This window comes from Pteronotus mesoamericanus, unplaced genomic scaffold (genome assembly GCF_021234165.1).
Source record: "Pteronotus mesoamericanus isolate MK-2021 breed Mesoamerican mustached bat unplaced genomic scaffold, CSHL_Meso_final contig_20, whole genome shotgun sequence".
NCBI classification, from domain to species: Eukaryota; Metazoa; Chordata; class Mammalia; order Chiroptera; family Mormoopidae; genus Pteronotus; species Pteronotus mesoamericanus.
The window spans coordinates 64083742-64108000 of record NW_026555085.1 but is presented as its reverse complement, the minus strand read 5'-3'; the positions used below and the strand labels follow the sequence as shown (position 1 = coordinate 64108000).

Sequence of the window (24259 nt, the reverse complement as noted above, 5' to 3'; positions counted from 1 at the left end):
AATGTCTTAGCACAGTAGTTCTCAAAACATGGCCACTGCGTCCATAGGAGTTCCCCAGACTCGTTCAGGGAGTCGGCCAAGTCAAACTATTTTCATAGTGATACGAGGGTGTTAGTTGCCTTTCTCACTGTGCTGACATTAGCCACTGATTGTTCAAAAACCACGGGGGTGAAATGGGTGGAGCCTGAGCACAAATCAAGGCAGGGGCACCAACTGCACGGGAGCAGGGCGTGCCTCACTGCCCGGCAATCGCAGCAGGTAAGCCGCCCGCGTCACTGAAGAATGCCCTCGATAAAGCAGTAAAAGTGATTAATTTTATGAAGTTCCCACCCTTGAGTACAGTCTTTGAACTATTCTGTGTGACAATAGAGCATTTGCACCTAAAGCATTTGAGCAGCATACCCAGACACAACAGCTACCTTGAGGAATGTTGTAACTGGTTGAGTTTTGAGCTAAACTAGCCACTCTTTTCAAGGAAGACTGTTTTTACTTGAAAGGACTGTCAGGCAAACTACAGTTATCAGGCCTGGTTATTTGGCAGCCTTTATTCTTGAATATGAATAAAGTGAGGTTGCCTGGCATTCCATGGAAAATTGGCAGTATTTGGTTGTCAATGATAAAATTTGAGCTTTTAAGCAAACATTAGAATTTTGGAAAACTTATATCCACCACTATGTACTTGGCACTTAGTGGCTTCCTAATGCTTAAGGTTGGCTATACTTGCACTTGGCAACATTTGGAAGATCTGTTTAACTCAGTGAGCCAATACTTTCCAAATGACCAATGCACGTTGCTACAAAATCGAGCATGGATAACGGATCCATTCTAACAACAAGAAAGACCAACAGATTTTAATGTCATGCACTGCGAAAAGCTCACTGACACAATTTCAGGTTCCACAATGCAAATAACCTTTAAGAAACTACCACTTAATGAGTGTTTGTGCGGTAAGAAACAATATCTATAATAATATAAAAAGACTATTAAAATACTCCTTTTTCCAACTTACCTGTTTGAAGATGGATTTTCTTCATATATTTTAACCAAAACAATATATCAAAACAGACTGAGTACAGAAGACATAAGAATCCAGCTTTCCTCTGTTAAGCCAGATGTTAAAAAGATTTGAAATATGAAAGAACGCCAATCTTCATTAATTCTTTTTGTTTTGAAAAAGTTACTTTTTACTCCCCCCAAAATGCTATTTGACAGGTGATGGGTTTATTATGTTTTGTTTGGGGAATTATTTTCCATAAAAATATGCTATTTACATTAACATGTGATGGGTTCTATTATTTTAAATAAATTAATACCTACTTAAAAGCTATCACTTCCAGTTTCTAAATGTGGTAAATATCGATAGATAAGACCATGTAAACAAGAGCTCTTTGGGATCTTCAATAATCTTAAAGATTGTAATGGGGTTCTGAGAGCAAAAATTTGAGAACCACTGGGTTAGGCCCTTCATAATCTTTCCAACTTTATCTCCAACCCTTCCCTCCTCATCTGTCTTCCTCTCCTTCCACCACCACGCCCATGTCCAGCAAGGTCTAATGAGTTTCTGGCCCCTAAATAGTCTGCATTCCTCATTTCCATTTTTCATTTCCATGCCCTCTCTGCTACCTTTATGTGTCAATTTTCTAGTCATTCTCTTAAAACCAAGTTCGGTAAAAATTTCCCTCATTTCCCTCGAAATTTAGTTACACTCTCCTTGGGGGCCCAGGTGCTTTGTACAGAGAAGTGATCTTGAGAAGCTATTTTGTAGTAGATTGTTCATACAGCTGTCTTTCCCTGTACACTGTGGAGTCCACAGGACAAGGAACGACCTCCCTCATCCTTAACTCATTCAACCCCAGCAGCTAGCATGGCTCCCTGCACACTGCTGGTGCTCAAGGACAGGAGAAGCAGAGAGGAGTTTCATCTCACTCTCCTGCCCTGACCTAAAGACGCTAGATCAGAAGGAGGGATCATGGTGAGGTGTGCAGGGGCGGCACTCCTCAGAAGACAGATGTACTAGACAAAACAGCAGGTGCACACGCAAACCCTAGCTGCCCAGCACACACACAACCTTCGTCCTTCCTCCCAACACTTCCAGAAACATCTCCTGACCTAGCCAGAGAGCTTCCCCCCACAAATGTAAGCACATACTCCCTCCCCACAGGAAATCAGTCGGAGACCCACCCAGTCATTGCAGCCACAGGGGACACCATGACACCACTCTTCCTTAAGTGCAGGGTCTTTGGAATGTGCCTGTCTTAGCTATTCTCCCACCTTGGGACCAGATACTAAATTATATCACCAGCCCAACTACCTCTGAAGTACAATTATTGGTGTGATGGGACGGAAAGGGACAAGAGAAAAGAAAATTTGTGTTTAAATTATAATTCCCATTTTTTTAAGGAAAAATGATGGTAAGAAAGTGCTGGAATCATTTGCTTTATAGCAGCAAAAAAAAAAAAAAAAAAAATGCAGATGGAGGTGCTTTCCTTGTTTCTGCAACTACCCTCGAGGCCACAGCATTTGTGACACTCCCCTCACCATCTAGGGAGCACACTAGCTGCTGCCTAATTCAGCAAATCCTGTTCCCCGGCCCTTGTTTTTTCTCTATAAACCAATGCAAGTGCTTTAGTTTTGTGATTTTCTCTTCAACTGCCGAGGACCGATTTCAGATCCTAGTTCTTGTTTACCAATTGGATGGCAATTACATTGGAGTCCTCTCAGATGAATATACTTAAGAAATAAACCCATAAAAATATTTTGTGTGTGGGTAGTAAGTTAAATGATAGCTTACTGCTTTTTATTAGTAAATGGCCCTCCAGCGTCTGAAAATGAAAAGGGGCTTCAAGAGTCTATTGAAGGAAGCTGCTCATGTGCGGCTAGAAGCCTGACCTATGCTGGGAGCGCAGCAAAACACGTGCGGCTTCCAGAACCTGTTGCCTCTTCCAAAGGGAGCAGAGTAAGTCTCAATAAGGAAGTAAAATAATTTTTCCTTCAACAAAGGATTCATTTAACCATAACAATCAGCAGTTAGCTGTATTGTTGTTAGGCAGGGGAGATTGAGAAGCGGTATTTATCTCAACAAAACAAATAAAACATGCCAGGGGGGGCAACTCAGAAAAAAGAGAATGTATTTTTAAACTTGAATGTATTTTAAAAGGGCAAAAACGTGACTTCAAGAAAAGCATGTTTGCAACATTAGGCCTTCTCTGGCCACTCGAAGCAATTTCATTGTGACCAGACAACACCAAATCCCTCTTGCTTATTATTTTGCCATTTTTAATCCTGTTTTTATAACAACATCAATCAAATAAGTCTATTTTCAGGGGCTTAACTTGGCTCTGCAATGTAGAATCTTCCACAGAAATCCAGAATCTTGGTTTTCTTCTCTATTTTATTTATGAGGAGGGAGAAGTGAGATAACTTGGGGGGAAAAGCATAGACATAATGATATCAAATCGTTTGTGTTATACTGTTACAAAATGCAGGCAGTCGTCCATGTTATGTTTAACTAAACAGAGAACACACCATGTGTGCATGTGATGAGTCAATCCTGACTGGACACCAAATGTAACATGATGTAACACACTGGCACACTACAAAAGTTACACAGGTAACTCATTTTAATGTTTTATTTTTATGTAATTTTGTATCTATAGAAACATTGTAACAATAGTCCACAGAACTCCTGTTTACTCTTTCTCAGATTTACAATGACCAATATTTGGCCCCATTTGTTCCTTTTCCCTGAATAATTAGAGTACTTTGTTCACATCTTGTCCCTTTATCCATAGATATTTCAGGACTTTCAAAGTAATACATTTTTGATCAAAACACAAAGTTAACATAAAAACCCTTAGAATAAATAAAAAATATGTTAACTACAAAGAAAAATAATCTGACTTCATTTTGCACAAGAGAGGAGTTCATTGGTCTCTTTTGTTTAGTGTGCTGCTCCTAGACTCTGCCATAGTGCCTGGCATACAGCGGGCGCTCTAGAAACACCGGTTAATTTCTTACTGTCATAGTGTGATACTATATTGACTGCATTTCTGAACAAAGTATTTTTAAAATAAAGCAAAGGCAATGATGGCAAAATAGTAATTTCTTTATTACCTATAATTTATAATTCAAAAAAAGGAAAAGCCTTCAGATGTAAAGGACTGGCAGGAAATTACCCTCTTAAAATAAGACAAAGCAGGTTACAACACCAGAAAATTGACTTTGTTGGTCTCTCTCTGGGTCACCACGGGGACCTGCTCTCTCCTCACAGGTAGCGGTTTCTGATGTATTCGCGGTACACGGAGGTGTCTTCTTTCCCGAGGGGCTGCATGATACCTTGACTGGCCTGGATGTGCGCCTGGAAGATCTCTGTAGATTTTCTGTCTACTCTTGGAGGCTGAACTTCATAGATGTTATCTTGTGAGAAAGCTGAGATGGGTGTCCTACAAAGGAGAAGAGAAGAGAGGTCTACATTAATGAAAAAAACGTGAAGGACCACAGGGACCTGTGGTCTCAAAGTGTTTGAGAGCTGCTGACCTTGAACATGCAGACTTAGTAGTAAAAAGGAGCTACCGTGGCCTCCTTTGTCCTCTCTCTGCTGGCTTCCTCCTCGGCCTGGGGGCCGGAGCTGGAGCACCTGGCCAGGACGCCTTCCCTGAAGCACAGGCTGGGAGGGCTCCGCTCCTCTGCTCCCAGTGCTGCGGGCTCACCCCTGTCAGTGCGCCCATCAGCCTCCCTCACAGGAGCGGAGGAACGATTTGCTCCTTGGCCACATGGTAGGCACTCAATCTTTTTTTTTTTTTTTGTATACTGACTTTGTAACCCACAACTTCAGTGATTTCATTAATTAGTTGTACCAGTTATCAATAGTTTTTTAAAGGAGGATTTAGTAGGAGTCAGTGAAGTAGAAGATAATTAATAATTCCTACCACACAGGTTGATGAGAGGAGTAAATGAGTCTCTGTGTGTAAAGTGTCCATTTAGCATAATGCCTGGCACACTGTAAGTGTTCAGCAAATGTGAATCATTGTTAATAATTACAGGTGCATAATTCCTTATCTGCAATTCTGAAATCCTAAAAGCTTTAATAGCCTAATGTCACTTTGCTGGTAAAACCTGATCCAACTGAAACCCATTTGGAGGCACATCCTAACATGAACTGACAATTCTCATCCCACTTCCTGTGAATAGTAATGTGTTTAATTATCAGACGAGGCCTCATTATTAGGCCTATGCACCATCTTGGTATGCTAACATCTCCCAGATTCTGAATTCTGCAACACACCTGGCCTCAGGCCTTAGGATGAGGGACTGTGGATCTATCATTGGCAGCTTCCTTCCTTTCTGAGATGATCTGAAAAGCACCCAAGAATCTCTCTATTCAAAAATACCCCTCTGTTTCTACCCCATCTAGCCTGCTGTAGTGCTTGAAATTGCCATCTACTCCTTAGGAATGGCACTGTCTCCAGAAAGCCCATGTCAAAATGCAGCCTGGTGTCTTACACACCCTCTACTCGGGCAAGGTTGAGCATGACTAGTTACTACATTCTTCACTGGAGGCAAGTCCTCACCGGATGAGTCAACCTAGTGAGGTGCGACGCAGAGTGAGTACGTGCGCAGTGTGGGTGGAAGGTCAACAAGAGGCCACTGATGGTGGGGCAGGATGGGAACCTAAAGACATGAAGACATTTTTAGGGCTTGGGAGCGCACTAACACACCGGCCACTAACCCAGGGCTGGGAGGGTAGCGCTCCACACAAGGGCTCCAGGAGGACCCAGGGAGAAGATCTGCGGAACCTGCTGTGCTGGCTGGGACCTAGCTTGGCCCAAGTGCATCTTATCAGAGGAATCAGGGAGACACGCTGGGCGCCTGGCTGTGTGGTTGGCCGGGGGCCCTGGGGCTAACCTCAATTGTTTTATTGTTTTCATCTCTGTAATATATTTCAATTCAAATTTGGTGTATAGTTTATGAAATACTCTCATTTTTTCAAAGCACTTTGATAATTTCACATCCTCATTTATGTCCCTGAAAACCAAAGGGTAAAATGATTTACTCAAAGTTAGCCACAATGAATGGCTCCGGCGAAAGAATCCTGAGACTCTGAATCTCAGTTCGTACTCCCCCTGGCGGGGGTGCTTTTCTCCAAAAAAGTCACAGTTACTGTAACGCCTGTGGCTGACACATTCCAATGGCAAATAATTGGGATGATTAATATATGAACTCAATTTTCCCTCACAAAAACATAGCAACTCTACAGTCATTTACATAATTCAAAGTGAGATGCTAAAACCCTTTAATGGTTGATAATATTCAGATCAAACCATTTTAACCCGACCTTTAAAAGGGAGGCTCTGTTAGCGTTTTTAGAGATTGTCATCAAAGCCCCAGCCATAACAACACCTCCTGAACCACACCACCTATACCTGTCAAATATCTCCTCCTTCTCAAATCCCTTTCACATATAATTATCTTATTTAAGATAAGATAATTATCCCATCTTGGACCCATCTCGCACCCATCTTGGAGGCAGTTAGCACAGGGATTATACTCTCCATTTTACAGATGAGACATTTAAAGTCAATTTTTACATGCGACTAATGGTTTCTGTCCAGCCTTTGAAGCCCGACCTTTGCCCAGAACCCCCTGCGCGTTAATGAAAATCTTATGGGTGGCCTCTGATGCTCTTTCTTAAACGTGGCATTACTCGCTTGGTTAAAATCTGACCGCGTCTGCTAATAACCGTATCTTACACTGGCTGAAAACACACCAGACATCAATGAATGTAGAAAGATATGGTCTGGGAACTAAACCTTAAGATAGCTGAGAACGGAAAACGCCAAGTCACCGGGTCATTGCTTTGTTCCTCAAAGTCCTCAGCAGAAGACCCCAGCAGGACGGCTGTAGGAGGACCAGGGCCCAGGGACGGACAGTGGAGGAGGACCCGGGCGACCACAGTGAGGGCCACAGGCAAGCCCCTGCCACCCAGTGCCTTGGGTTTCAGTAAGCCAATCAGGAGCCCTCACCCTCGTTCTCAGTAAACTGCGCCATTGCCGTGTGGAGTGATGGCACCATTACACACACTCTAAATATGAAATGCCAGACATTGGCCTTAAGTGGTACTAAAATGAGTGGCAGGTGAGTTCAGGGCTCCAACACCACCTCACTGTGGTTTCAAAACAATGTAGGGAGTCAGAAAATGCACCAACTGTTCCTATGTCTTTTTTATTGTTCTAGATTCAAAGTCTGTATTAAGCAACAAAATTGTAGTGGTAAAGTGTTTATTAATGGATTGGGGCCAAAAAGAAGCTTAATTCAAACCCATAATCAGAATGAGTTCCTTGTAGTGCTAGGGCAGCAGCTGGTTCTCCAAGTGTGGTCCCCAGACCAGCAGCACAGAGCGTCGCCTAGAAACTTGTTACGAACATAAATTCTCAGGGCTACTCCATGCCTACTGCATCAGACACTCGGAGACGGGGAGGTGGCAAAGCTGTAACAAGCCCTCCAAGTGATTTTGATACCCGGCAAAGTTTAAGAATCTTTGGTCTAAGGAGACCAAAATTATCTAAAATAATATCATATTTGTGGATAATGAGCAGAATTGAATATATGAAAGCAAGAACTTTCTTTTTAAATTCTACACTGTCACATTCTGTACATTGAGAAGGCATAATTTAACATTTAATTGTAAAGATAAGCACAGTATTAGATTCACCACACACTTCTTAATGATTTCCCCACTGGCTTACATATATCCAAGGTGGGGAAAGAATATAAAAACACCCAAGACCCTCACAATGGGCTGCTGGTTGGCATTTCTTCTCTGAAGCCACCAAACAGAGATGGAGGTAAACCCAGTAACATTTCTAATACTACATGGAATTGTCTGTTTTATTAGCTTAGATGGCATCTGTTTCTGGATTTTAAAGAAAAAGTATTTACACTAAATGATACGGAAATTGTGAGACTACTTTTTTTATTCATTCCAATAGAGTTGGCTTATTACTGCGCTTGGTGGAAAAACAAAAGGATTCACATTTCTCTCTTGACCATAAACAGAGGAAGATTATTTTTTTTCTAGCTTCTCCTCACAGCCCCCAAAGGCATAAGATCTCTTGACCTTAATTCAAATGCTGGCTGTTTTTCTGGAGATAAAATACTACAATCACAAATTTGCAGGCTCATTTCTCTTTATTTACAATTCCTAGTTCCATCTTTAAGGAGAGCTCTGTATTTCCCCTCAAGGAATGTTACAGACTTATTTAGAATAATGTACTTGCCAGCTCATTTATGGGCTGCGTGCCCCATGTTGCTGGTGCACTCAGACTCTGAGGATGATGACGCTTAGCCTTAACTGCAGTTCCCGTCCACAGAAGAGCAACACTTCAGGAAGAAATCCATTAGACGCACCACATTTTTTTAAAGAAAATCTTATGGGTGGCCTCTGATGCTCTTTCTTAAACGTGGCATTACTCGCTTGGTTAAAATCTGACCGCGTCTGCTAATAACCGTATCTTACACTTGGATGCAGAACTAATGTTTGAGTCCTTTTTAAAGTTCAATTCCTGAAGTTTTTTTTTCTGACTTATACCCAGAAAATATTTCATTGGTCTGATTGAAATGTCTTCTGAATTTAGTAATGTCATGATGATCTGTAGTTGGTGATGGAAAAACTAGACACTATTTGTCTAATTTTAATAACTGTATATATGTGACACTTTCCCATATGTTAGAATCTTACACTGTTACTGCCATTAGCATTGTGGCATATATCAAACCCCACTGGGCATTTCCAGAAAATTGAATGGTTCTAGAAACAATATATTCCCCTCCAGTGGTCCCTGCTGTTGCTACCACAGACTTCAAGTTTCCTCCCATGGCTTTTTTGCACCTCACCAACTCATTCTTTTTTGGTCATGACTGAGTCACAGAATCAAAAGACTAGTGTAGCTGAAGGAGACCTTGCAGGACATCTTGGCCAGCTCCTTTATCTGCAGCTAATAGTCATCATTAGGTCATTTCTCTCAGTAGTTTCTCTACTTTCCAGGAGAAAACTGTAATTAGGGCACATTCACGTTGACCAGATGCTCTGGTCTCAGTGGAGCCAAACCTCAGCAAATGCGTGGAGAGCACCAGTGCTTGATTACTAGTCTATTTGTCTTTCTGCCAACTTTGTAATTTCTATTAGGAAATAATGACCCTTATCATCTAACTGGCAGAGGGACCTATGGTACACACTGCCATGAAATGATTTTCTCTCTTTCTAGCCTTTAATATTGCTCATTTCTCAGGGCGTTTAGCCCTTAGTTTGTGGATGCCATTCTAATAGTTTTTTGTTTTGTTTTGTGACCATCCATTGCTTCTCTTTAGTCCCCTTGTGAGGTTGCTTGTCTCCTTGTCTCTTTCCAACAAGTCACTTATACACTGGAGTCTAGTTGGGAATTATTCTACCAAGATGATACAGTGAGAACGTGTTTGCTTCTTCATGTTAAAAAATAAAGCTAATGTGGTACAATAGTCATGTTTGTTGCAGAAGTATAGACACCAGAGTCCAAAATGTAGCTCTCAAACTGCACTTGTCCAATATGGTAGTCATTAGCCACACATGGCTATTTAAATTAATTAAAGTAAATAAAAATTAAAATTAGGTCCTCAGCAGCACTAGCTATATTCTAAGTGCCTGACAGCCACATGCAGCAATGGTCAGTGTGCGGCGCAGTGCAGATATGGGGTGTTGTATTTACTTATTTATTTTAGAGAGAGAAAGGAAAGGGGGGGAGGAGAGCAAGAGAGAAACATTGATTTGTTATTCCACTTATTTCATGCATTCACTAGTTGATTCTTGTATGTGCCCTGACTGGGGATCAAACCCACAGCCTTGGCATATTGGACAGACTGTTTTAGAAAAACTTTCCTGTTATTTTTTTTCCTTAGAAATTGTGGATACTTTCATGTCTCTCTAAGCTCCTTACCCTAATATAATATGCTATTGCATTGCATTTATCACTATCCAATCTTTTATTTAAGTGTGTATTTACTTATATGGATGTACAGCCTCATTTCTGTCACCTTTTTATCCCCAGTGCCCTGAAGAGCACCTGACATGTAGTAAGTGCTCAGTAATATTTCGCTGAATGAGCGAACGATATGTGGTTAAGAAAGATGATTTTTACGTGGGCTTTCTAAATGCAGGACCTGAATTCAGTGTGACCTGGATTACTCTAGGCTACAGGGAAGCTAGGCTTTCCCATCACAAGCCTTGCCTTTCTGTTCTTTTCCCCGGCCAACGCCCAGGTGGCACTTTCCAGGGGGGCAAAGCTATCAAAGGGGCTCAAAAACAAGAGTGAGGTGGGGGGACGCGGCAGTGGTTGTTATCCCCCTGTAGAGGTGAGTAAACAGTGGCTCAGAGAGATTATGAAATTATGAAACAAAACAAAAGGCAAAACATACCCTAGTATTCTGGGATCCTAGACAACAGGCTCTGTCTATATATGCTTTTGTATACCCTGTCATGCTGATTTCAGGGTTGGAAATTGGGGAAGCTCTCAGTGTTGTTTGCCGCCCTGCCCTCCCTACCCCCACCCAATGACTGGGCCATTAAACCATGTTATTAGCTGCTGGTGACATTCTGAACATCATAAGGTAAAGAATAATATTTCCCTCTTTACTCCTGCACAAAAGACACAAGTCTATACACCCAAATCTATATACACACAAAATGCTGTGAGTCTAATACAGGATCCCCAACAAAGCCCAATTAATTCATCTTTGCTGTCACTGAGAGCTAATGAACATGACAAAAATAGTAAACAAATCTAATTCCTTCAAATGCAAACATTTCCAAATCCTTTTGACAGCTGCTGTTAAAATGGGATGATTGGACTGGCCTCCAGCAGAGATGCTGAAAGAGAGGTTAGAAATTTCACAGACAGGTTAAAATTCATTAGAGCAAAGATGACGATAATGCCAGTCCCTAAACAAACTACCATTAAAAGGAGTAAAAGGGGCGATAAGAAGGAAATAAAGAAAAACATCTGTTCTGCTGGAACAGAAAATGTACAACCTTGCAGACCAGGGATACATATAAGGCCCTTCAAAGGCTCAGCAACAAGGAATCTCAACTCCTTAGAGCAGTGTGAGTCTTTCTTTCTTTTAAATCCTCACCTGAGGGCATGCTAATTGATTTAGAGAGAGGGGAAGGGAAGGAGGGAGAGGGAGGCAAACACCAATGTGAGAGAGAATCATCGATTGGCTGCTTCTAGCACTCGCCCCAACCAGGACCAAACCTGCACCGTAGTTACGTGCCCTGTTACGTGCCCTGGCTCGGGCATTGAACCTGCGACCTTCTGGTGTACGGGATGACTCTCCAACCAGCTGAGCCACCTGGCCAGGGCAAGCAGAGTAAGTCCTTAGATATTTTGATAAGAGAGGAATAAATGCTATTTTGGTTAGGAGAGAGCATGAGGACAGCAAAATTCTTACTGTGTGTGTTTCTCAAACACTTATCTGCCTCCAGACTGTGAGGGAACCATGCTGACGAAAGGCATGTTGATGCAGCCTCGCAAAAGTTGAGGGTTTTATGCCTAAGCCTAAGCAATATCAATAACACAGAACAATTATTTACAGATAAAAGTACAACTGACCTTAATATATTTCAAAGAAATGTATACATTTGTAATTTCTAAGGCTGCTAACCTCTATCTTTTGAAGACTCATTTGCCATCAGATCCACTAAGTAAAAATTTAGTGTACAAGTCTGTGTGTACACACATGTAATAGATACATAATATATATTAATACTTATGCCTATATACACTAATATCTTATATACATATATGTATTCTTTAAACATAATGCTGAGGAAAGGGCAATCTATATGTATTTCAACACTCCCCACGAAGTGATGTACTTCAAATGAGTCCATGTGAACTCACTTTTACAATACCCATTCTGTGGTGCAGATACTGAAACAGAAGTATAGTTGATGAGCATCTGGGATAATGGGGCCAATAATTCTAGATAACATATTTTAATCCTATTTCTTAGATAGAGTTGGAATATCATGCTTTTGAAAGGTAATTTTTTATTTATACTGTTATATGTTAAACTGTTACATATATGTTTTGTTACATATAGAAGTTTTGGTTTTAGAGAAATAAAGCAGAGTGACTTCTCGACTTGAAATAGGTAAAATGCTTCCAATTTAGGGTGCAACTTATAAACTATATAGTTTCCCTCCCATCTGCAGGGCCTATTCTCTTGTTATAAAATGAAATGCAGTTTTTCTCTGTTCCAGCTGTGTTTTTATTACAAACATCAGGGGAGGGGCCAACAGTGTTTGGCTGCATTGCTTTACAGGTTATAACTTGAGCATTTGAGCTGTTGTTTAATGAGAGAACACTGGGCTTTGAGCCACTGGCCACAGGGGCTGGTTATCCTACACAGGACTGGGTCTGTTCTGCCAATAAAGGGCAGGCCGCGCAGCAGGGACATAACAGCTGTTCTCAAAGGGCAAAGAACGGACCGCAATGCCCAGAACACCCTTCCCCTGCCCGTGTGCAGGCCCTGACTCTCCCTCGTTTACCAAACACTTACCCAGTGACCTTGAGAGTAATCGGTTCCTTCTGCCCTCAAATTACCCAGAGCAACAGCGGCAATGCCTATCATTCCTGGAGACTCAGACCGATGGGTTACGGTGATGGTCGTCTCTGCCACGTGAAAGTGATGATACCCTACTTGCCGGTACCGGTATATTCTTCATGACCATTCAGGAATTTTTACCTTTCCCAGATGATTTACAAAGGACTACTATTGAGTTTGCCATGTCACATCATCACGTCTATTGTAACTTGCATGTCTGTTCTAATAAAACTTTTATGTTAAAACCACTTTAGATTTATAGAATTATGTGCAGAGTACAGGGTTCCCACAAATTGCACACCCAGTTTCCCCTATTATTAACATCTTCCACTAGCGTGGTATATTTGTTGCGATTAACCAGCCGATACTGGCACACTATTATTAACTGAAGTCCATACTTAGTTTTGATCAAACATCCTTTTTCTGTTCCAGGATCCCATACAGGATACATTACGTTTAGTCAACGTGTCCCCTTCGGTTATACTTGGCAGTGACAATAGACTTTCCTTGTTTTCAATGGCCCTGATAGTTTTGAAAAGTATTTAGTGTGCATATTCTAAGAGTTGGCCTTTTTTTTTCTTAAACTAAAAATAAGAATCAGAGAGAACTGTCTTTCAGGAGAAGGTATCAGTAGGATCATGAGCCTTCAAATCAAAACCCAACTATTCTGAGTTTTCAGAAAGACTGGGGCTTTATCTCAATGCTCGCCTGTGATGGAGTGTTGGGTATGCTGCCCAGGGGGGTCTCTGGACAGCTGCTGAGGGGCTCCTGTGGTGAGCTCAGAGGAGTAAGGGTTCCCCAGCATGACTGGTCATTACATTTCAATGGAGAATGTTATAACTCACAGATTCCCAGGCCTTAGCCCAGGGGTAATGGATCAGAATCTCTAGTAATAGGGTCTAGAAATCTGTATTTTGTATCCCTTCAAAAAGAAAATAATAATGTTACTTTTGCTTTTAATATAGAAAATTATAAAGAAAACACAGCCTGTGGTGTATTATTAATATAAATAAAAGTATACTGGTAGAAAATTTAAAGAGTAACCAAAAGTCCAAAATGAAAAAGAATTCCTCTCCATAATCTATTAACAATTTTTTAGGGACACTGATTGCTCCCTGTTTTGTTTTGTTTTTTAGATTTTATTTATTTATTTTTAGAAGGAGGGGAAGGGAGGCAGAAAGAGAGGGAGAAAAACTTCAATGTGTGGTTGCCTCTCACATGCCCCCTACTGGGGGGACCTGGCTCACAACCCAGGCATGTGCCCTGACTGGGAATCAAACCGGCAACCCTTTGCTTTGCAAGCCAGCACTCAATCCGCTGAGCCACACCAGCCAGGGCTGATGGCTCCCTGTTTTTTATTATTGTTTTCGTTCGCTTTGGAATTTGTATTTCACCAAGCTTCAAAAGGCACTGCGGTATAAAGAAATTTGGAACCCACTACAGAAGAAACTCACAAGTCAGCTGTGGGGAAGCAGAATGTCTCTTTTTCACTGCTGATGTCTGTTACATCATAAAGCCCTGCTCCTCTACTTCCTCCCCTGAATCAGTGGGCTGTAAGTAAAGCCGTTAAGGGGCAGAGCAAGGAGAGACAGCCTGTGACAGCATGCAGGGAGTCAGAGCCCAAGCGGGGTGAGGAGGGCATCCCAACAGAGGACAGATCGAGCTGGGGATTTAAAGGCCATGGGGTAAGGAGGGCATCCATGTGTGAGGGTGGCCAGAGGAGGTATGTTGGAGCCTGAGCAAGGAGAAGCAGGTGTGGGCGCCCATGTGGAGAGGTGGCCTGCGGCCCACGGAGATGGGGTGGGCGTCCGTGAGGGTGGGTGACTCTGCCATGCGGTCGGAGCCTGGATGGGGGCAGCCATGCTCGGGAAAGGGTGCACACAATGGTGACAGGAGACTGGTTATGTATGTGGGAATGGACCAAGTAAATACAGTAAGGGTAAGAGAAGCCAAGTTTCTCACTGCTGGAGAAGAAAACACTAATATGGAAAGGGAGAAAGATAGAAAAAAATTCTGGGTACCCTGCAACAACAGGTGTCAGTATGAACTTATGGATTTACATATATATTTTTTTCTTTTTACCTATATTTATATATACATTCAGATTATATAATATATAATATACATATGTAGTATATACTTCTATATACACATGTATGTGTACATTTACATAGATAGGTCTGCATATACTCACATGTAGATGTATATGTAAATGCATGTACATCCTGTGAACGGGCCTGGGAGCGGCAACACCCGAATGGCAATAAGCGTGCCTAGTGACCAGATCGTAACTTTAATACTGTTTCCACTAGAAATAACCAGGGGTCCTTGGAAAAATGACGGATTTCAGGACTAGGGCAAGCAAAAGAACATGACACGATTAGTCATCTGGAACATCTTGTGCCAGAAATCAAGTAAGTGCTCAGAAAATGATGAGGACATGTCTTAAGAACAGCTGTCAGATTAAAGGGACTTTTGTGAAATTAGGGACAGTTTGAACATCAAAATAAATAATGATGACAATAAGTTATTCCCCATTTAATAAAATAGGAAACCTAGATTTCATACTGAGAAAAATAAATAAATGAAAAAATTAAAAGGAAAAGAAAAAAGAGGCACTACACAGCGGAAAAGCCCATAAGATAGCACTTTAATCAAGGGATGGAACTAACGATCATTAGCACTGGGATGAACTGAAATTGTGTCACCTGATAGGATGCAGTGAAAAGAAGCCTCCATCACTTCTGTGATATTCCTGCCTGCATTCATTACGGAACTTAAGCTAACAAACCCTTATTATGTCAGTGTCTGGGGGTCAGGAATCTGAGAGTGGCTTAGTTGGATGGTTCTGACTCCAAGTCTCTCACAAGGTCAAAGTTAATCTGTCTGCCAGGGTGACAGTCAACTCAAGGTTCACTTGGGGCTGAAGAGTCCACTTCTAAGCTCACTCATTATGGTCAGCAGGCTTCAGTGTCTCACTGGCTCTTTGCCAGACGCTTCTGTTCTTTGCCCGCTGGGCCTATCCACAGGGCTGCCCCCAACATGCATCTTGCTTCCCCCAGGGCAAGTGATCCAAGGGGTCGCTTTTATAACCTGATCACTTCCACTATATGCTCTTGGTCACAAAAATCCACTCTGGTACAATGTGGGAGGACATTGCAAAAGCATGTGACTAACAGGAGGTGGGGCCAATCGGAAGGCTGGCTACCACACTGTCGAAGATTCGTAACGTGAAGATAATCATGCAAACCCAACGTGAGCGCCATTCTACAAAATAAGGGGCCTGGGTTTCTCAAAGTGGCATGGTCATGAAAATCAAGGAAGACTAGGGAACTGTTCCGGAATGAAGGAGACTACAGAGACATGACAATTAAAGGCAAAGTGAGGTGTTAGACTAGAGCTTTTGGGGATTAAAGATATTATTGAAACAATGGGCAAAAACTTGAGTGGGGATTCAACAGCTTCATTGGAGGAATAGCTGACAGCAAAGTATTGATGTTAATTTTCTGATTTTACTGGATTGTACTGGATTTTGCAGGAGAATGTTCTTATTTACAGGTTAATACCTACTCAAATGTTAGGGAAAGATAGGATATGAGGTCTGCAACTTACTCTCAAATGGTTTGGGGGAAGAAGAATGATTTTTGTTCTGTAATTACAACTTTTAGATAATTTTGAGATGGTTTCCAAATTAAAAATGTAAATAAATTATAAAGATCTATGAGAGAAATTTAAAGTTGTCTAAGTTAAAGTAGAAAATCAGAATTCTATTAGGTAGAATTACGTAACACTGCTGTTTTTTAGGTAAGAAAGGTATGCACATTGGTAAATTCATGTGGTTCAACTTAATACAGAAAATCTCAACAACCTAATCAACATCAAAGGTAATGGAATTATGGATTTCAATAAAAATGCAAAGCAATTCTCTTTGTCCAGAATCCTAGCATCTGCCTACCTGCAGCCCCCTTTCCATCAGCAGAGAAGCTGCTGGAGGAACTCCTATCTTATAAACGATGCCTTAATTTCATATTCTTCTTCAGATACAGTCCTATTTCTTTGTACCCCTTAACAGTACTTTTTTTTGAAAGAATGATTTCTATTCCCCATGTCCTCTTAGTAACTTCCTATCTTATCCTAAATTCACTCCAAATGGGTGTGCAATTACTGCCCATAAACATTTTCTCCTCATGGCCATCAATAACCTTCCGGTTAATTTTTGTGTATCTTTGGCCTCTGTAAAACCATACTTCTCTTGAGTTTCTTATTACGTTCTTTGCTTACTTCCTTGTCTCCTATAAGTCACCTTCCAGAAAGCACCCATGGTCATCTTTTAGAGAGAGTCAGAGCACCCCAGCCTTTACTGAGAACCTCCACTGTCTTCCTACCGGACAGAATAACAGCTGAACTCCTGCCTGTGCCTCACTCCATCCGGACTTCTCATTCGGCCTTCTGCTTCCTTCTCAAACATGCCACACTGGTCCCCAAGCTGGTCTTTTGTGCATGTTCTCTCTGTTTCGAACACTCTTCCCCAGTCATCTCGGGCCAGACACTTCCTTTTCATTTAGGTCTTAGCTTGAATATTAACTCCTCAAAGAGACTTTCCCTCAAATCCTCATCCAAAACAGATCCCTCCCTCCCGTCAGCCTGGTTTGTGTTCTTCAGGGCATTTATCCTAACATGAAATTGTCATATTTATTAGTTCGATGTTTGTCTGCTTATTCTAGAACACTGTCAGGGACACCTTGTCAGGCTTGTTCTTTACTGTATCTCCATTGTCTCACATAGTGGGTACTTAATAAATATTTGGTGAATAAATGAATCACCTACTTTTTGTTTTAAACTGCTAATGATCCCAACCATCACATGTCCCATGGCTGCGATAATGATAATTACAGAATCTTAGAGACCTTCCGAATCATCTTGTCCAACCTCAGATCAAATGAAGAAACTCTCTACAACACCACTGATAGGTTCTCCAGCCTCTGCCTTAGTACTCTCAGCAATGGGAGAACTCACGACTTTTAATTAATGGAATGTTTACATGTCACTGTTTATAACTGCACTTACTGGAAAGACTTTTCTCTTCAATGGCCCTAAATCTTCCTCCTTGTGTTCCACTTATTCGTTCGCAAACTAACTTAAAAAGGCCCTGCTTCACCTATTACTTGAGGGATGGATCACATGACTTCTAATTCTCTTTCCTGAGATAAATACTTCCAGCTATCTCAACACTTCATGTGACGAGAAAAATTAAGCAACAATTCACATGAGGAAGATCTCCAAATTGTTAGCAGCTTAGCTTTGAAAAAATAAAACCTTTCTCAGCATTTTATCTGAAAAATAAAGTGTAAGAGTGCCCTTGGGTATGCAGAGAACATGGTCTCATTTCTCTTGGCTGCCTTTCTGTTCTCCCAACGGCCTGCTTCTCTGCCTCGCGCTCCTTCTGATCCTGAGGTGACTGCAACAACCACACCCAGCCAGGCCCACGGCATCTTTCCCGAAGACAAAGACCTACCTCTTTCAGAATGTATTTGTGGGTTTATGTTCTTACTTCTGAATAAATTTTAAATTTTAATAAGATGAGAGAGAACTCTCAAGATATAACTGTTTGCTAATAAGCTTTGTGGCAAGGGCTCTTTGCTGGGGGCATTAAACAGTTTATTCTACAAGTAAAGGAACGGTTTAAATCTTACATCCCTTTGGGTTTTCAGTTACCTGCTGTGGCAAAACGGGGCACCCTAGTGCAGCTCTGCACCCTTCCCCGTGACTCCCACGACAGAGCGAGCAGTCTACAAACATTCTTGAATGAAGGGGTGGGTGGGTGAATAAGGGAACCAATGAACCAGAGGATGTCAGAACTGGTGCTCTAGTCCAAGCCCTGACTGTACAGAGGAGGGAGCATGGAAGGACAGGGAGGGACCAGAGCTCAGCAATATCAGACCCAGGACACCAGACCCGGGACTCCCAATTCTCAAGACCAGGGTTCTTTGCACAGATTCACACTGCGTCTTTTACTGGGCACCTGTGCAAATGAACTGCCAGTTAATTGGGTAAGTATAAAGGATTTTGTTTTGTTTTGTTTTGTTTTTGAATAACTAAGTCATTGTGAATGACTTCTTCACATCCCTGTCCCCCAAAACGATTATTTTAAGCCAATCATAGACCATGGCCCTCAGCAGTGACAAGTTTAGGGATTACTGGCATGTGACCCAATCCTAGCCACTGAGGCATGAGAATTCTGCTGGGCAGGGTCTGGGACTCCGTGCTTCTGAGGAGGAGATGCAGGAAAACCATTCTTTTTCTTCCATTGGCACTACTTTGTCTGACTGTGGCACCTCGACCTTCTGTAGTTACCCTGCTAGCAGTCTGAACATGGGACAGAGATGGAAAGAAACTAGGCACTTAATGACCCCATGAAACTCCTGAATCAACCAACTCTGGAACCTGCCCTATGTGCAATCTTTCAGTGAAGCCAAAACTGTCTGCTATCTTACAGTTTATGTGCTGTTATTTGGAGCAGAGAGTATCTTAAGAGATGCAAACAATTTTTTGATAGAAACCTTTTAGAATAATACCTGCTTCCTTAATTTCTTAAAAAAAATATTAAAAAATAAACAAACATTTATTCAATCAGTCAAGAGTATCATTCTGACTGAGCAAGCCTGTACTGTAGTAACACCTTGGTGCCTCAGGGCTGCATACTGACATAAATGGTCAGATATTCTATGCCTTTTTCGTGTTAGGACACGTTATACTCTGAAAAACATTACTGAGGACCCCCGTAAGCTTTGATTTATATAGGCTTGTATCTACTGAAATTTACTGTATTAGAAATTTACTGCAAAGAAAAAAGAAGACTCATGGGTGACGGCAAGAGGAAAGGGCTGGGGGAGGGAGCATAGGGGAAAGGGAGGGGAAAGGGTGGTGGAAGGAGCCTTGGCTTGGGGTGGTGAACACACAAGACAATATGCAGATGTATATCCGAAACCTATATAATTTTATTAACCAGTGTCAACCCAATAAACTCAAATTAAAAATAAAATAAAAATGTAAAAAATACTTATTAATCCACTTAAAAATAACAATAATAAATCCAATAAATATTAACATAAATACTATATTTTAATGAAAAATAACCATATTTTCTAAAACAAAAGAAAATTAGTAAAAAAGGAAGCAATATTTTATGTGTTTGCAAATCTCTTCAATGTCTAATTTAATAGAAAACAACTGGCCCTGGCCAGTTGGTTGACTCGGTTGATTGGAGCGAGGTCCCATACACCAAAAGGTTGCAGGTTTGATCCCCAGTTGGGGAGCCTATGAAAGGCAACCAACCAGTTGATGTTTCTCTCTCACACTGATGTTTCTTTTTCTCTCTCCCCTGTTTCCCCTAAAAGCAATGAAAAAATGTCCTCGGTGAAGATAAAAAACAAAACAAAAAAAGGAAAAAAGAAAAAAACTGAATTTTCAAATCAGCTCTGAAACTATCATGACAAGTTTTGGTTGAAGTATATGAGTTAAATCTGACCTCACAGAGATATGTAGTTGGAAAAGGAAAAAGTATATTAATACCCTTTCCAAATAATTGTGGATATTTTTCTTTGATACTACACCAAAAACCCTGACATTTTTCTTAAAGGTTAGTTGCAGAGTGGAATCTGAAACGATACCAATGAATTTTTCATATGCTTTTATCTTTAAAATTTCAAAAAATATGTTTATTGATTTTAGAAAGAAGGGAGGGAGGGAAAGAAGGAGAGATGGAGGAAAGAGAGAGAGAAATGCCAATGTGAGAGAGAAACATCGACTTGTTGCCTCCCACATGTGCCCCACCCGGGGAGTAAACCCCCAACCTAGGTATGTGCCCTGGCTGGGAATTAAACCCTCCAAATTTTGGTGTATGGGATGACACTCCAACCAACTGATCCACATTAGCAAAGGCCATATCTTTTATCTTAAAATCCACTGGTCTCTCTTGCACTTGGAATGGGTTTTCTTACCCATGGATGATTTTTAAACAGCCTCATTGGTTATTTGGACAATACTTATTCGTGGAGTTATGAAGATCTTCCAAATGGTAACACATTTCGTCATACAATATTTTTAAAAATTGTATTTATTAAGATTGCTACCAATCTCATCAGAAAAATCTTCAAATATTGTCTGAATTTCTTATTTTGGCTTTTATCATTGTTAACAAAAATTGTTAACAATGTTTCTCAATTGTTTCTCTTGAAATAAAAGGCTTACTTTGTTCAGTTTTGAAAAAGTGCCAAGTCTGAAGAACCACAGTGTGTCTATCATCATTATTTCAACTGGTGTTACGTGAAAAATGTGGCCGTTTCAGCTCCCAACTTAGACAATCTTACAAGTGCTTTTCCTTGAGACAACCAACATATTTTGATATTCAATGAAAGTGTTTTATGTGTATTTATGTGTATTCCTGTTTCATCACAATGAATACTAAAAAGACATGATAGAAATCTTTTCTCAAGGGTTGACAGTTTTTCCTGCTTCCTCGAGGACTTCCATGTAAGAGGCTGGCCTGCCTCCCTCCCTCCTTCCTCTCTCTTGCCTGTAAGTCTGCAGCCATGAGGAAAATGGCTGCCCACTGAAAAAGGGTCACACCCTACAGGAGCTTACAGACCATATTTTGAAATTCACTGCTTTATCTGTATCTTTTTCTTTTTCTTCCTTTGGTGACAACCTGTTAGATGTCACTATTTGTTACTGCCCACACTCCTGTGGGAGGCTCCCCCACTTTTAGCTGCACCCAATAGTGGTATGGGATGGGGAAATTCCAGCTGCCTGGCTCAGAATAGCATGTTATTAGACCTAGTGTTTAAGTCCCAAAGAAATTAATTTAAGTCCTAGTTTCATTGGTTTTGTAAGTCTAAATGAGTTGCTTTCTCCAGGCCTTATTTTCTCAGAAAAACCAGAGGACTGAATCCAGTGATCCCTAGGCATTTTCCAGTTCTCGGATTTCATGGTCCTAATATACTTGGGTGCATGCTAAGACGTTCTGAGAACACCATCTTGCCCCTCTCCACACAAGTCTGATTGTATCTTTGTATCTCTAGGAGTTATTATAGACAGGCTTTGGAAAACAGACGTATATGAAAAATTCAGATGACACCAATTGGTTTTTCTCATCATAAGACTGTTGAGAAATACCCAAAATTCCAGACGTAAAAAAAGAAAAAAAAATTGAAAGCTAAAATGAAATTAAAAATTTAAACTAGTAAACAATAAATTCAATTTAACTATATCATCTACGTGACCTACAAATAGACCAATAACCTGATTCTGTTATGGCATGAGAAAATCCTAGACGAGTATTACCTACTGTGTTAAAACTGTTCAAAACAAGTAAAGAGCAAAGTCTTTGGGCCGGTAAGAATAATAATGAGTAGAAAACAGTGTGTGGGACAAAGTTATTGGTCTGCGAAACTTCAAATGTAATTCTACTTAGAGTTCCCCAAAAGATAACTAAAATTACATTTTAGGTCCTTTTCTACCTGCTAAACATTTACTGATGCTTCTCAGACTATTAGAATGTTTTTTCATAGCTCTATTCTATTATTAAAATTTAAATGTATCTGAACGCACTGTGTTTAGCCAATTTACTTTCCTGTTTTCTAACCACAGATTAAGGAACTACCAATTTAGCTACTCATCTTTGAAACAAGCCTGAGAGAGTTTTATTTTCAAAGAAGTATTACTTTGATGTACGATGTTTAAAAAGCACTAATTGACTTTATTTTGACATTAAGTAATAAGCTTCTAACAATTATAGTGAAACAAAATTGTTTAAAAAGCTATGATAGTCTTAGTCCCTTTCTTTTAAATAAGAAAAGGACACATTTTTTTCAGATATTTTGGGGCTCATCCCGCTCAATAGCAAAAACCAAATAATCCAAATAAAAATGGGCAAAAAACTTAAACAGACTTTTTTCCAAATAAGACATATAAATGGTTAACAGGAACATAAAAAGGTGCTCAACATCACTAATCATCAGGGACATGCAAATTAAAAGCACAGTAATCTAGTAATTAACAGAATAGCTATTATCAAAAAGATAAGAGATAAGAAGCGCTGGCCAGAATGTGGAGAAAAGGGTACCCTTGTATACTGTTGGTGGGAATGTAAGCTGGTATAGCAACTATGGAAAACAGCATAAAGGTTACTCAAGAAATTAAAAACAGAACTATCATATGATTCATCAATATCAATTCTGGGTATTTACCCAAAGAAAAGAAAAACACTAACTTGAAAAGATATATGCACCCATGTTCACTGTGGCATTACTTACCAAAGCCAAGACATGGAAGCGACCGAAGTGTCTGCAGATGGGTCGCCATAAAAAAGAAGGAAACCTTGCCATTTGCAACATGGAGGGACCTCGAGGACATGACACTAAGTGAAATAGGTCAGACAGAGAAAGAAAAGCATTGTATGATCTCACTAACATGTAGAAATAAAAACAAAACAGAAACCCAAACTCATAGAATGAAGAGCAGATTGTTGGTTGCCAGAGGCAGGGGTGGGAGGTAGGGAAAATAGGTGAAGGTGGTCAAAAGGTACAAACTTCCAGTTATAAGTTCTGGGGATAGAACGGACAGCATGGTGCCTATAGTTAATGTTGTATTGTATATTTGAAAGTCGCTAAGAAAGTAGATTTTAAAAGTTCTCACCACACACACACACACACAAACACACACGCAAAACGTGAGGGGATGGAGGTGTCAACTAACCTTGTGGTAATCACTTTGCAATGTATACATATATCAAATCATTACATTGTACACCTTAAACTTACACATGTCATGTCAATTATGTTTCAAAAAAGCAGGAAAAAAATTTAAATTTAACTTTAAAAGTCATAATTGTAATTTTCGCTGATCCTCCTAACATAATGTATAAATTAACTAACAAGGACAGTAATAGTTTCTCAATTGAAAAAATCCTGAGACACCTGCCAAGAACTTTGAGTTGTTACATCTAAAACTGAAAATAAACTATAGTGAAATAAAAACTTAACAATCATTTATGATTTTCCTTGCCAGTTTCTTGAATTTGCTAATCCTGGGATTTCTCTTACTCCCTCGCATTTAATCTTGCATGATATTCCTAAAAGAGGTAAAAATATTGACTATCACATATAACTCATCTGTAAATGATTTTTAATGCTTACTGTATACTGGGTATTGGACTGTGGTCAGGATACAAAGGCAGATAAGCCCTGGCCTCAAGTAACTCATAGCCTTTTTTTATTTGTTTTAGATTAAAAATACCACATAGTGGGTCCTGTTTACCAAGGACTTTCTGTTCCCACAGACTTGGAAGGGAGGGCAGAAGGATGTTGGTAGAACTGAGCAGCCCTTTCATTATGAAGACATAATGCAATTAATCTCCGTGGTGGTGTTTCTCAAATTTTCTTATAAGGAAAATAAACAACAATATTACAGTATTAAACATGAAAAATTACTTCCATAACATTAAAAGACTATTGGTTAATTTTAAACACAATTAGGACTTAGTGGGATCTATACTTAATTTTCAAAACCACATGTAAAAGCCCCAAGGAGTTCTGAGTCACACATAGGATGGTAAAACTCCATG

At 40.4% G+C, this 24259-nt stretch overlaps 1 protein-coding gene across 2 annotated transcripts in view; it reads right to left on the bottom strand.

The window, feature by feature from the left end:
* Positions 1-3650: 3650 nt before the first annotated feature.
* The window catches only part of FIG4 (FIG4 phosphoinositide 5-phosphatase), a 97877-nt gene continuing 77268 nt past the window's right edge, over positions 3651-24259 (bottom strand). The window contains exons 23-24 of one of the 2 annotated variants that reach the window (XM_054569826.1): positions 22950-23053; positions 4251-4442 (exon numbers count right to left, since the gene is read on the bottom strand). In XM_054569826.1, the coding sequence (XP_054425801.1) occupies positions 4384-4442; positions 22950-23053 (163 nt within the window). In that variant the 3' untranslated portion in view covers positions 4251-4383. Of the gene's footprint in view, positions 4443-22949; positions 23054-24259 lie in introns of both variants that reach the window. The other variant, XM_054569825.1, reaches the window with a different exon arrangement.